This window comes from Eptesicus fuscus, chromosome 11 (genome assembly GCF_027574615.1).
Source record: "Eptesicus fuscus isolate TK198812 chromosome 11, DD_ASM_mEF_20220401, whole genome shotgun sequence".
Classification (NCBI taxonomy): Eukaryota; Metazoa; Chordata; class Mammalia; order Chiroptera; family Vespertilionidae; genus Eptesicus; species Eptesicus fuscus.
Genome location: NC_072483.1, coordinates 80,946,296 through 80,960,989, shown reverse-complemented (window position 1 = coordinate 80,960,989; position 14,694 = coordinate 80,946,296). Strand labels below are relative to the sequence as shown.

The 14,694-nt window shown below is 41.4% G+C and overlaps 1 protein-coding gene across 1 annotated transcript in view; it reads left to right on the top strand.

Moving 5' to 3' along the window:
* The window catches only part of ADAM23 (ADAM metallopeptidase domain 23), a 147,807-nt gene that overhangs the window by 28,500 nt on the left and 104,613 nt on the right, over positions 1-14,694 (top strand). Inside the window, exon 3 of the mRNA XM_008145240.3 lies at positions 7,553-7,629. Within this exon, the coding sequence (XP_008143462.2) occupies positions 7,553-7,629 (77 nt within the window). The remainder of the gene's footprint in view (positions 1-7,552; positions 7,630-14,694) is intronic.

Genomic DNA, 14,694 nt, shown 5'->3' with positions numbered 1-14,694 from the left:
GGATAGATTGATTAGCAAAATACACTGGTGTCTGGGGGGCTTGCATGTGTTCCCGTGACCTATTGATCTGGCGAAGTGCTTTATTTTATAATAAACTGCCATGTTTTCATTCTTACCACAATCCAAAACGTAGTTAATGCTCCAGAATGGAGGGCGCCGGGGTTTTCCTTTAAAAGCACGTTTCTTAAGTCTCTGTTAATTAGCTAACACGTAGAAACCCTTTGAAATTTCATTCTATTCCATCAGTCCCACAGCTATCTGAATTCTATCCCTTAACGCTGAGAAAAACTTCTCCAGTAAGCTTTGCCTCGCTCTCTCCGGCCCTCAGCATTCTTGCTCCTCAAATTTAAATGTGTTTGTTACCCAGACCATACCCTTGTTAATATTAGGGTAATTAATCATGCTTACATTGCATGTGGCATCTTTACAAATAATATTTATTATTATTATTAAATTGAAGTATTGTATTTCCTACTCTTTGTGGTCTCTCATCTCCTTTCCCCTAACCAGGTTATACACTTTTGGATATAAATACTAATTCTTCTATATCTTTACATTTGCCACCGTATCTCACACAGGCAGGGGTTCAGTTGCCAGTTTGTTACTGGGTTAACCAATAATCCTGTTTATTGGAGCATGCTGGAAGGAAACGTGATGATGATATTCTCTCCTACATGCTATCTATTTAAATTCATCTTGGGAAGAATGTTCAGCAAATTACCTTAATTTGCAAAATTGCCTTTATCTCACATTTGCAGCTGTTCCACGTCTCAGGAAAATGATTCATATTATTTTAAAGACATGACGACTTGAACAAGGTCAAAGCATAATACCTGATGGTAATTAGCAATGAAAAACATAAAATTTGCAAATTTTGCAGAGGATAAATGCACATTGGATTTTCTAGGAGGTGATCAGCTATATTGAAAATTAATTTTTAAGGTGGAGCTGACTGATAACATTTCCAAAACGTTAACAGAGTTTCTTCTTTTTTTCCCCTTTCTTCTTCTACTTTACCACCCACCCCTTCCCAAATGATTGAGTTCCTTCTATGTGGCCAACCTTTTCTAGGAACTTTCATCCCATTATTATATAATTTAATCCTAACACACATCCTACTGGCAAGTTATTATTATTTATATTTCAGTGACCAGGAAACATTGAAGTTTAAGGATGTCTGGTGTGAACTTGGCATTTTTCTCACTGAGCTGAAGCAAATACCTCCTCTTTCTTCCTTTGATGTGTGACGTTCGATAAAAACATCATTTAACCTCTCGGTGTCTTGAAAAAAAAATTATTTTTAAATAAAAGGGTCATAAAAATATTTACCCAACTTAACTTCATGGGGTGCTGTATTATTCTGGATAATTGGATAATTAAAACACAGGAAACATAAAGCATTATTATTTTTATCATATGGGAGATTGATCACATTGGTGATTACCAATGTGAAAATTTAGAATAAGGAATTAGAACGAGATTAACATAATTAAAAATTGTCTATTGATGTTTTCTGTTAGATTTTAAAACTCCCAAGATATAGTCACGTAGTTGAGTTTTTGCATTACACAGAAAGATCCACAAGCTGGACTTTTATGTTTTTCCAGCTTTGGAGGGATAGATCCAGACTAGCCATGTATAGAAAAGCCTGTATGATCTGAAGAAAGTGACGTGCTTTTCTCAAACGTATTTCAATGTAAACGTGACAGTCTAATTCCTATTGGGACTTAATTACTTGGGTCACTGGATTCTCTGTCTCCTGTTTTCACAGGAAGAGAGAAACGCGCTGTGCAGCCGAGTGGGCCGCGGCTCCCGGCGCAGCTCCTTTCTTCCTCGGCGCAGCCCTTTCAAACAAAGCCGCTCCTTCCAGCGTCCGCCGTTCCCCTCCTCCCTTCGCCGTCGGTGAATTTCCAAATCTGCCTTCTCTGAAGCCCCATAAAATGTCCTGAATCTCAAAAGAAGGCGGTGTCTGAGATTCTGGGAACGTTTCCCACTGTATTTTAAGAAAAAGGGGTAGAAACTCTTGAAATGTCTATTGAAAAAAAAAAAATCATTAAGAGGAGGAGAAAACACCATAAGCAGAGAGATAAAGGGAAGGAACAAGACTTCCTGTAACAGTGATGGTGTGTGTACACACACACACACACACACACACACACACACACACATCCACACACAATCGCAACGTATCCATTTGATATTTGAATGAACACAGAATCAGCAATATTATCAAAGCAATAAGGGAAATAAAAAATAGGAAAAAAAATGCCTATAGTCTCACTAGTCACCAACTATGTCATGTTTTCCTTTTTCCACGATTCCTTCCAGCGGAGGACTTCGGGTTGTGTTAATACAGGCGTCTAACACTGCAGCATTTAAAAAGAAATGTGTCCTTATTGTGGAAAGTGTCACGGATGCCCCCTTTTTTCTCCGTCGCAATACCGCAGCATTCGCTCTCTCCAGCGCCTTCTTTCCTTGGAAATCCGTGGCCCTCTTCTTGAGGAAGAACTCGAACCGTCCTTCCGACGTCTGCTTGACAGCCACCGCGGCTTCTGCCTCCATAGGAAAGCGTTTTCTTGTCTTATTGAGAGGCCACCGCGGCTGTGTTTCCTTTGTTACTTAATGAGTGTCTCCTTAAATAAAGGGGATGCGTCTGAAGAGCAGGGAAACCCTTCCTACATGTTTCTCTGTGGCACAAACCGTGTCCATGAGAGAGCGTTCTGAAGTAAAAGGCGTGCTCCGAGGATGCTGAATCGTGCAAACCTCAATTCAAGTTGCCCACTTTCTCCTGAATTATGAAATTCAGTCTCAGAACATTTTCTGAAACCTGGGAAAGCGTAAACTTTTCATTTCCTGTAGTTAGTTCCAGCTATCTGCCTGCTTCAGAGAACTCGCACGTCCCTGCCAGGCAGTAAAGGGGACTGATGGAGCGCTCATTATGTGTGAAACACTTTTGCATGCAAACATGTCCCCTGCAAATGCCTGCTTTATCTTTTTTATAAGTAGGTAGTCATCTTTTTTCCCTCTTGTTTTCATCTTCATATTAAAGTCAACTTTCTTAGAATATAAGTCCCAAGAAGACAGAACTGTGGCTGTTCAGGGTATATAATGCACCTTCCCCAAAGCTGGGCATATCCGATGGCTTCACAGCATGACATGGCTTCATAAGAGGCAAAACTAGTCTAAGCAGAGGAACCTAACAGTCTTCTAAACTTAATTTATTATGATACCATTAGGTGCCATCTACTCACAGGAAAAAACAGAACAACAAAAGCACATTGTTAAAGATGTGTGAATCGCTCTTCAGTGGAGGAGGTTTGTGTATATAATTGCGTTCAGTTGTTTTTGTTTGTAGAGCTCCCGTAATTTCCCCGTGCCAGATTCTGAGTCAAAAGAAAAATATCGAAGTGCTTAGGCAACAGCTGTTCTCAGCCCTTCAGGGTGGTAATTCTGAGCCTAGGGCTGCGCATATTCCTATCGTGAAATGACTCTGACTGTAAAACCCTGCGTCCTCCACAGCGCGGGTGCAGTGACTGTCCTTGCAAAGCCAGGTGTTAATCATCAAGCCCGTTCAACGGATCTTGGAGGAGAAAGTAACGTGTTATGACCGCATGCATGTTCATGAACTCATCTCCAAAGTATTCCTATGGTCTGGCTCCGTATTACTGAACACGTTTCTGAACTCTGTTGCCTAGTTCCTTTTTTTTTTTTTTTTTGTAAAAGAAAAAGCAATACTCAAGGTAGGCTTTGTATTTCAGTGAGTGGCAGTGATGCTGATCAGAGAGTCAGCAACGCTATTTATTAAACCGTGTTGTGGCTGCACGTTATACAATTCTCTGCTCATCTCGGCCATTCTTCTAATCTTTCTGTCATTTGGAAGAAGTGGGTTAATAAGAAGTAAAAACAAATAACATAAAAAATATAATTTGTTAAACAACAATGATGAGGACTCATTTACTTGATTTGAGAACATCTTTAAAACGGACAGTTATCAAAACTGGATAATGTTTTGTTAAAGAAGAAAATGATCCATTGATATGGAGTAGCTGAGGATACAGAAGTGAAAAGCTCATTTGAGCATGTCAGGACAGCAGACCTCACAGAATGACAGGGAAGAGTAGCCTTTGTCAGGCGTTTATTTTGATACTGAGAGGAACTGGTACTCTGTGCACAAATGCAGAATGTGTAGCAATGGAAAGAGAAACAGAACGTAGGAAAAATAACACATACCACTGTACTGAGATTACTAAAATGAATACAGATATATTAGATGAACATACTAATTCCATTGGATGTATGTGCAAGGAAGATGCATGCTTGAGGAAATCTTAAATCACTTTATAGGAAATGTGCTGCCTGTTAGTGTTAAAGTAAATTAAAATATTATAACATTTTTACGATAAATGTAATATAACCAGATTCCTCTCCTCCCCTCCCCGCTCCCCCCCGCCCCCCCCCCAGTGGAGAAACAGGAAGGTTGTCGATGGCATTGTAATTGTTTCAGTTGTGGAGAGGAACCTGTCAATAGGTTTGAGTCATAATGTTATTGTTATTGATGATGACGATGACAGTGATGATAACGACATGTGCCTGCATTGTGCTAAGTGGGGGATGTTTAGAGGAAAGCTTGTTACCTTGCCACACGTATGTATTTGTGATCAGACACGCCACTGAGCATGTCTCACAAAGCCCCACTGTCCAGCCCACCTTTTTAGAGTCATTGTTTGTCGTTTCCTCCAAAAGCCAGGAAACCACAGGCTATGATGTTGCGGGGGAAAGATCAACCAAAGGACTTGTATGCATACATATAAGCATAACCAATGGACACAGACACCAGGGGGGTGAGGGCATGAGCGGGGGTGGGGTGAAGGGGGGGTAAGAGGAGGATTAAGGACACATATGTAATACCTTAATCCTTAAAGAAAATTTAAAAAAAGGTTTTTCCTCCCCCCTATTTCTTTTTCAGTCAGTTTTTCTAAATGTTTCCCCCCACACCTGAATGTCTTCTCCTGGCAGGTGGATTCTTAATCATCTTTTGAAATTTTGTTCAAATTGCATCATTCAGGGAGCCTTGGTCCCTGTGGCTCTTAGACACACAGGGAGGCCAGCAGCTCCCTGGCATCTCCGGAGCCTGACGCGTCCTTGAGCACAGAGGCTGTGTCCTGACCGTCTTTACACACAGATTGGGACTGAACACGTGTGTGCGTGGAACAAGTGACCGGAAAAATGAAGGGAAATCCCAATATTAATATTATTTTCTAGCTCTTTCATTAAATTCTGTTAAGCTGAATCTTGTCACATTGACTTGCTATAAACCTACTTAGCAATGATCAAATTGTACAACTCCCAACAGTTCTATACAATGGGATAAGCAATCACCACTTGGCTGCTTCATTTTGCAACAGGGTTTTGTTGGGGTTTGTACTTGTCTCATTGGTTATGTGCTCCAAAATGAGGCTTTTACTGGGTCACTGTCAGATTTTTCTTAGTATTTTTATAAAGATGCGCAAGGAGGTACATTTGCCATCACTTTTAGGACAGGGTGCTATTTTTTAAACATATATTTTTATTGATTTCAGAAAGGAAGGGAGAGGGAGAGAGAGTTAGAAACATCAATGATGAGAGAGAATCATTGATCTGCTGCCTCCTGCACGCCCCTCACTGAGGATCAAGCCCACAACCCAGGCATGTGCCCTGACCAGGAATTGAACTGGGACCGTTAGTTGATGCTCAATGGAGGCACGCTGACTGGGCAAGGTCAGAGTGCTATTACTGACCTCTTCTCTGCTATTTAGTATTCCTAAGAGAAAATATGCGTAAGGACCTATCTTATTCTCAGGAAGTAAGTTGTGTGTGTGTGTGTGTGTGTGTGTGTGTGTGTGTGTGTGTGTGTGTTTAGGCTTTTGGGATCCAGAGCTAAAAAATCTCCTCTTGTACAAATTATTCATCAACATAAAAACCTTCATGCAAAAGTTAGTGCCTTAAGACACAGAATCCATTTAGATTAAAGACTATATATGAATGTATTAGAGAGACAGAGGTTCTTTTGCAAATGATAGAGCCCACATTCGACAAGACAGAAATTTCTCACGTAGTTGTCTGGGTGTGGGGAAGCCCAGGTCAGGTACGATGACCCTGTTTTGCATGGCTGTTTGGGGTTGGACATGCTATCACCACGGTGTTTGGGATTCAGGCACCTTTCCACTGCTTTGTGTTTAAAATTTTGTGATTGTTCATTTTCTTTTCATTTTATTTCTTGATTATTATGGCGTGACTATCTCATCAGCAGTTGTGCTTGACAAGAAGTCGTGGTTTACAGTATTTTATAGGTTTGGCATGACAGAAGTCTTGACAATAAATATTTGCTTAATTAATGGAAAGTTCAGATATTTCGGGGAAGGGTCATTAATCTGCAACTATTTGCAAGATGCTTGTGATGTGAGATGTGGCGCTCATGGCCCAGGGCCAAATTGGGAGCGCACCTGCCTGTGGGGGGAGGTACAAATAAAGTTTTTCCGAAGCCTTGAGGATGAAGAGTTCATTTTCATTTAAGCTGGGGAAGCAGAGCTTCCTTGAAGGAGAGTAGGGTTTCAATAATCAGAAATGGAGGAGGAGGGGAATGAGGAACATGGCGTGTTGGGGGAGGGGGCAGTGGAAGGTGTCTGCTTGTTAACACTTCTCCCATGATTTGTGACACCCGCTGTGTTTTAGGACTGAAAGCTGGAGGAAGGATATTTTTGAGTAGGAGAGGGGGAGGAGGGGATGAATGTTTATCCTTGTCCTGTTTTTCCTCTGATAGGGTGACAAAGGAGAGTTTTATCTTGGATAATACTTTGGCAATACTTTATTGATTTGTTCATTTACATCACTGAAGATGATTCTGTGAGCTATGCTTGTCTTTAACATCTAGTACATATGATTTGTGTTTAGATGAGATTATCTTTGTATTTGAATTAAGGCACAATAATGACAATATTTGTAAACGTGTGACTTGTAAAGGGGGACCTAAACGCTCAGTCTTGGCAAAGGGCCTGGTTCTAAGTGCTCCTGAAGCTGAAAGGTTGTGCCCTCCCATTTTACTGTCCCATTCTGCTGATACATCTTTTAGAGAAAGTTCCAATTCCTGATGAGGAGCAGAGAGCTGACATGGTTTTTCACTTAGGTGTGCAGAAAGAATTGGTTAGCTTTGTGCACAAAGTAGGCTGAAATCAAGCTTTAATTAGTCAGACTTTTGCATAATTCATCACGGTCACTTTGTAAGTCCAGCTGAATATACTCTTGATTTTTATCATGATGTGTTTATTTTAAAGGACTCACTGACTTTCAGTTAGTTTCTTGATGCACAAATACTCAGGTCTTCCAAGTACAGCCATGACAGTGCACCCAGTCTCGTTTTAAAGAAAAATACATTGTTACATAAGGATCCGTAAAGAAGTGAATCAATCAATCTGTAAGAAAGTTCTTATTAAATATCATTCTTGTTATTGATATAATCAGCTTTAAAGACAGGAAAGTAAACTAAGGACTTATTCTGTCTTTTTTGGATCCATAGGCTGTCCACCTGGCCCAGGCAAGCTTCCAGATTCAGGCCTTCGGCTCCAGGTTTATTCTTGACCTCACACTGAACAAGTAAGTATTTAGTCATAATCCTGTTAAGCAAGTGCAATAAAATTTCACTTCATGGTAAGGGTTCAGTCAAAATATTGACACTGATAAGATGTCATATAACACTTCAAGAAAAACATAAAAAGTCTAAAGTTAATTATTTTTTATTTTCCTGGAAGAAGAGGCATTTAACATTTAGCTTGTTAAGTATCTCAAGTACACTACTTAGAGAGTAAGATTTCAAATGAAATACATATCTGAAGTAAAGCTAGTTAATTAAATGTTAACTATAATCATTATTATATACAGGAAGCATGATAAATTACTGACTCAAGTATAACATTTTCTTCCAATTTACCTTACATTATACAATTCTCATATTGTATTGCAATTATGAATAAACAAAGAAAAAGATGACTTGCAAATATATTGAGAAGATTCTTTGCTTTGTAATTTGCTCTCATATGGGTCTTTTCAAAATTTTGGTCCTGATAAAAATTTACCTGGTTTTTCTCTGAGCATTTTAAGTTTATGTTGATACTTAAATGCTGTTTTCTAAGTTGGAACTCATTGGCACAGATGTCTTTCTACAAAACATGGGCAAGAGCTGTTGACAAAAGCAGTGAGCTTTCTTTGGTGAAAGGGATTTCCTGTATGGGTGTCTTTAGTTTAAGAAGCTCCCACAGTATTTTAAACTATCATCAGTATTTTGACCAGGACTGCATCTTTGCCAAAAAAATACCATGTAATGCTATCAGACACTATAATGTAGGTGACCACAATCAATATCAGATAAATTGCAAAGGATTCTAAAAAAGAACTATTAAATTTCTTGTATGCCAAATTCTGTGAACACTGCAGAAAAAAATGCAGAGTCAGCTTGGGTGCTCCTTACTCAAGTGTTATTGCAGCTTTAAGTCAGAATGAATCAGCAAAACTCAGAACTTCCTTTGTTAAAGGTACTGCAGGTTTCCCTTTTTGAGTCTGCTGAGCATTGGTTGAGTTCCTTTCCACCAGCCTGTGTCAGCACTGTGCCTGCCTAAGACATTTGTCTTGCCAAATCTTAGACTGTGTTGAGAAGCTAGCTATGGCTAAATTTAGTGTTTTTGTCCTCTATTCCTTTAATTCTTACTGCAATGGAGACTGTCGTTGCAGACTGTAGCGTGGCATTAGCAACCAACATTGCTAATGAGTTGGTTGAGGCTGATGGCCACAGTAGAACCTCCCAATCAAATGACTGAGAAAGGGTCATATAGGATGTCCAGGGTATGTACAAGTCTGGAAACATATCAGTAGGTTACTTATCACTGATATTTGTCGTGCAAAGGAATCAAGTTGAGCACCTGCTATGAGCAATCCTTGCCTTTAGGATTATAGTTTAGTTGGGGAAGCTCATCAGATTAATATATAATTTTTGATGAGTGAAATTTGCTGTACTAGAGATAAACGTGGAATGCTATGGTATATGTACTAGAGGAGATAGTGTGTGCTAAGTAGGCAAGGCCAGGGAGCAATGTGGTATGTTAAAGGAGAATGAGTCGTTTGTTGAACTTCATGGTAAATTATAAGATTGAGGCAAGGGAAATGAGTCAGAAGAGGTGGGCTAAGAGACAACTCAAGTCTTGGAAGATCTTGTATGTCATGCTCAAGTGCTTGTCCATTATCTCCTCGACTGTGAAAAATGAAGGGGGGATAAACAGAAGTTCAATTCTCATTAAGTGTTGAGGGACACAGTGAGGGAATGCAATAAATACATATCTACAAATGAATCTGAAAACCAAATGAACGAGAAATCTAATGAACAAAATAAGCTGATGAATAAAATAGAACCAGAAGCATGAAAACATGGAACAGACTGATGAATCTCAGAGGGAATCGAGGTGGGGGAGTGTGGGAAGAAATTAATCACAGGTAATATATACATTACCTGTGGACACAAACAATAGGGTAGTGAAGGCCTGGGGTGGAGCAGGAACCAGGTGGAGAGGGGCAATGGAGGGAGAAAGGGAAAGATCTGTAATACTCTCAACAATAAAGATTGAAAAAAGTAAGTAAATGCAGTGAGTGAGGCCACAAGAGGTCTAATCACGTGGCATCTCCCCTATGCAGATTTCTGAGCCATCTGAGGACAACATGGGTGTGCGAAATGACCTGGAGACAAGGGAATTGTACTTCATAAACATATGACATGTGTTGACCAGGGTGGGTGTCTGGTTTAACTAACTTTCAATGTCTGGGATTAACTAAAAAGTCTGATCCACATTAGAATAAACTTAAAGAGTCAGGGAAATTAAAAAAATACATTTTTATTGATTTCAGAGAGGAAGGGAGAGGGAGAGAGAAACATCAATGATGAGACTCATTGATCGGCTACCTCCTGCATGCCCCCGACCAGGAATCGAGCTTGCAACCTGGGCTTGTGTCCTGACCGGGATTTGAACCATGACCTCCTGGTTCATAGGTCGAGGCTCAACCACTGAGCCACGCTGGCTGGGCCAGAGAAATTTTTAATCAGTCACGGAGGAACCAAAAGAGCTTCTGAGGAAAGAGGAATCTCATTCCTATTATTGGGTGGACATTGCCACATGATTAACAACAATTTTATTTTTTTAAATATATATTTTTACTGATTTCAGAGAGGAAGGCAAAGGGAGAGATAGAAACATCAATGATGAGAGAGAATCATTGATGGGCTGCCTCCTGCATGCCCCATACTGGGGATCGAATTCACAACCCGGGCACGTGCCCTGACTGGGAATTGAACCATAATCTCCTGGTTCATAAACCAACACTCAACCACTGAGCCATGCCAGCCGGGCTATTTACATCAATTTAAAATCATTGGAGGAGGGAAAAGGCAAAAGGTATATGATAAGTATATGGGCTCAGTGAAGGAGTGAAAGCATAGAGATGTTAACAGATTGCTGGCGGATCACGAGCATTCTCGTGTTTTCATGTTACACGGTGTTTTACATAAATGTGAAAGGCACACCTTAAAATTAAATACCCATTGCATTTCGAAGTTATTTATTACATGTTCTTACAAGCTAATATTTTTTAAAGTATGATACTTTGTAAAACGTTTTTTGTACTCGTTCAATAGAAACTTATCTGGCCACTGGGTAAAGCTAGCAATAAAACTACTGGTGCGCAATGTGCTAAAATAAACTAATCAAAGTGGTGACCATAGAATCTAAATGGCTAATGTCCTCACCAGGCCTGGACCATCAGCTTGGGAAAATTACCTTGATGTGAGTTCCTGAGAGGAAAGTCTTTTTCCGTTTGTGTTCTCCTAGATTGAACAGGGGAGGCCTTGGCTTGCTGAGGCGTCTTATGGCAGAGGTGTGGGTTTTATTTATTTCTTCCTCGAACATTGAGTGAACATCTGCTCTATGCCCATGGCTGCTGTAGGTGCTGATGCTGCTGGGAACAAGATAGACAAGGTCCCTACCTCCCCTGATGGAGCGTCATTCCAGGGGAAAAGGCAGATGGTGAACCGCTAAATAAAGACAAGTGCATTGAAGGACATACAACTGGGCTATGTAATGGAGAGGGACTGTAGGTTGGGGCGGCTAATGTTATTTAAATGTCACAGAAGCCAGAAGGTCTGTCTGAGGAGGGGCAGTGAGCTGAGACCTGATTGTCAAAGAAGAGCCACCCCATGCAGCTGGAAGGCTAAGGATACCTCACAGCTGGGACAGTAAGACAGCAAGTGTTGAGGAGAATATGGAATGTTCAAGAAGGACAGAGGCAAGTGAGACTGGAGTGCAGTGGGGCCGAGGGGATGGTAGGAGACTGAGGAGATAAGACTAGAGAGGAACCAGGAAGCCAGAACATTGTCCATGGTGAGGCATTTGGGTGGGAAGGCATTGGGCAATAAGCATGGATGCCATGCCATCATTTTATTTGGCTCAAAAGGTCTTAATTGTGGCCTTCGAGGACCTTCGGTCATATTCCTTTTAGGGTACCCTCCTTTTCAATTTTGTTTTGTTTTTTGTTTTTTTTCCCCCCTCTGGAATAACCATTGTTTCAAGTTACAGAAGGTTTAAAAAGGATTAGGAGATGAATAATTCTTAATGTTTATCGATCCTTTGAAATCCTGGTGGGGGTGGGGAGGGATCTGAGGATTGTCTTCCCTATGTGTATGATTGGAATTGTGCCATAGCCCGTATTACCTGTAATTAAATTTGCTGGTGTCTTCAGCAAATGTGTATTGGGAATAACTGTGATCAGAGCCATGTCATGGTTGAAAGCACAGGTTCTGGAGTCAAACAGACCTAGGTTTGAATCTGGGGCTGCCATTTACTTACTTTGTGACCTTGGGCAAGTTTCTTAGTTTTTTATAATAACAGCATGAGATATAGTTCACATGCCATAAAATTCCCTCCTTTGAAGTGGTTCTTATTATATTAGGAGTTGTGCAATTATCACCACCATCTAATTCCAGAACATTTTTTGTTGCCCCAAAAAGAAACCTTGTACCTACCTGTAGCAGCCACTCCTCAGTCTCCTTCCCCCCAAGCCTCTGGCAACCACTCATTTACTTTCTGTCTCTAAGGTTTCGCCTATCCTGGACATTTTATATAAATAGATTTATATGACTTTTGCTTTGTGACTGACTTATTTTATTAGCATAATGTTTTCAAGGTTCACCTATGTTGTAACTGAATAATTTCTCATTGTATAAATATACAGGGTGGAGCAAAAGTAGGTATAAGTGGAAAATAATACAATAATTAATAAATAATAATATAAGACTAAACTTCATGTTTCACGTACTCACAACTGTAAACCTATTTTTTGCCCCACCCTGTAATTTTCTTAAGCTTTAGTGTCCTTCCTAAGCTGTAGGTTATTGTAAGGATTAAATGAGATAATGTGTGGTACTTACACATGTCTGCTAATTGGAAGGACATGTTCAATGTTGTGGACTGAATGTGTCCTTCTAAAATTCCTGTTTTGAAACCTTAACACCTTAACTCCCAACATAACTATTTGGAGGTAGAGCCTATAAGGAGGTAGTTAAGGTTCAGTGAGATCATAGGGTCGAGCTGTGATCTGATAGGATTAGTGTTCTTCTAAGTAGAGACACCAGAGAGCGCTCTCCCTTGCCCCCTCGCGCTCTCTCTCTCTCTTTCTCCACACATCCCCCCACCCCATGTGAGGACACAGCAAGAAGGCGGCTATCTGCAAGCCAGGAAGAGGGTCGTCACCAGGAATTGAATGAGCCAGCATCTTGTTCTTGGATCTAGTCTCCAGAAGTGTGAGAAATACATTTCTGTTGTTTAAACCACCCAGCCTGTGATGTTTTGTTATGGCAGCCTGAGTTGACTAATACATTCGACAAATATTTATATTTATGGTTCATTATTATTACCACAGCAAGGCAGTCACTGGGCTGGGTGTTGGGGGATTCAGCACTGAAGAAGAGAGTTGCTGATCTCATGGAATTCATGCTCTCATAAAAGCAGCACCATGAGTCTTTGTCCCCCCCGCCCCCCCCCCCTTATTTTTGGTAAGTGAGAAGAGGGTGGTATACTGAGAGTGGACTGGAGAAAAAAATTAGAGACAATTTGACAGGCCCATGGTTGAAATGGACTGAAGGTAATGAGCACTAAGAATTTAGACAACATACTTCTGCTGAGTTAAAAACATATTTGTAATACAGTGGGTACTCCTCCACGTGTCCTGCAGCTCTTTACTAGGCAGCCGTTAGAGAACATGACAAGACTTGCAAGTCACTGGATATTTGGATATTGAACTTTCCAGGCCATCTGGCTGTGTCTGATGTGATTGCTCAGGCCCTCAGTGTGCTCTCCTGCGTATTGTGAATTCCTGTAATCCTTCTGACCTCTGCCCGGTGTGGAGGGGGAAGCAGTCTAAGGAGGCATCAGAGGTAAAGCCTTGGTTGATAAAGCATCAGCGTGTTCCTAAGAGAACAGTTCTCTAGTGAGAGACTGTGGAGTTGTACGAGCCTCTCCTGTACATTTGCCTTGAACACGGTACAGGAGAGCTCTGACTGGGGGAAATCAGTGTAAGACATCAGCATTGGATGCTAGATAGCCTAAAACCAAGGAGTGGCCCTGAAACCTGGAGAGGAAGGGTATGGCTTCCTCAGGGGCTGAATGGAGAGAAACCATTCTGATGTTGGTGGAGAGGCTGGAGAAAGTGCTGAAAGTTGTATCACTATTATTGTCAAGCCTGTGCCGAGCTAAACTCGTTGTGCATGTGCAATTATCAGCTGCTTATGGTCTGCATTCCACAGTGCAGTGTGAGCAGAGGGTTCTTCAAGGAATGGGCTGCTCTAGGGGGAATCCCTTGGAAGCCTTGAGATGAACAGGTGTGTCTTTGGAGTATGCTCTTCTCTGTCTGTCCATTTCCCTGAGAGGGTGATGGCCGAGGGATCATCCCCAAGCAGGGCCTTGGATAACGCGGGCATCACTGGAGATGTGTAGCTGTATCATGAAGATACTCTCTGCGTCTCTCCCTGCATTCTCATCTCACCACCCAGGAGAAGAGGACTCCTGGGAACCTTCCTACTTTCTCAGAGAAGTTCTCGTGAGGCAGTCCTGCCCTTTTCTGTACCACTGCTTGTTCCTCCAAAGGGGAATAGATCCACAGGCTTGCTAATCTAAAATGATGGAACTGGGCTTGCATGGCGACTCACACTAACTCTCTGCTCCTGGCCTGGCTGGTGTGACTCATTTGTTGAGCGTCGACCTATGAACCAGGAGCACATGCCCTGGTTGTGGGCTTGGTCCCCAGTGGGGGGCATGTAGGAGGCAGCTGATCAATGATTGTCTCTCATCATTGATGTTTCTATCTCTCTCTCCCTCTCCCTTCCCCTATGAAATCAATACAAATATATTAAAATATCTGCTCCTGGGAGAGATGGGAATCCCTTGGTGCCTGCAGAGTCCACTCAGCAGTCCGAACAAATATTCAGGTACTTGCTGTCGTCATTCTAGCTCCTCTGTTTGCAATTGGGTAGCGAGGCCGAATCAGTCTACCTCTGTAGTCGGAGGTGCCAGCCACATTCTCACTTGTTAGGAAAATTGTAATTGGAGGCTAAACCCTGTCCCACTCAGC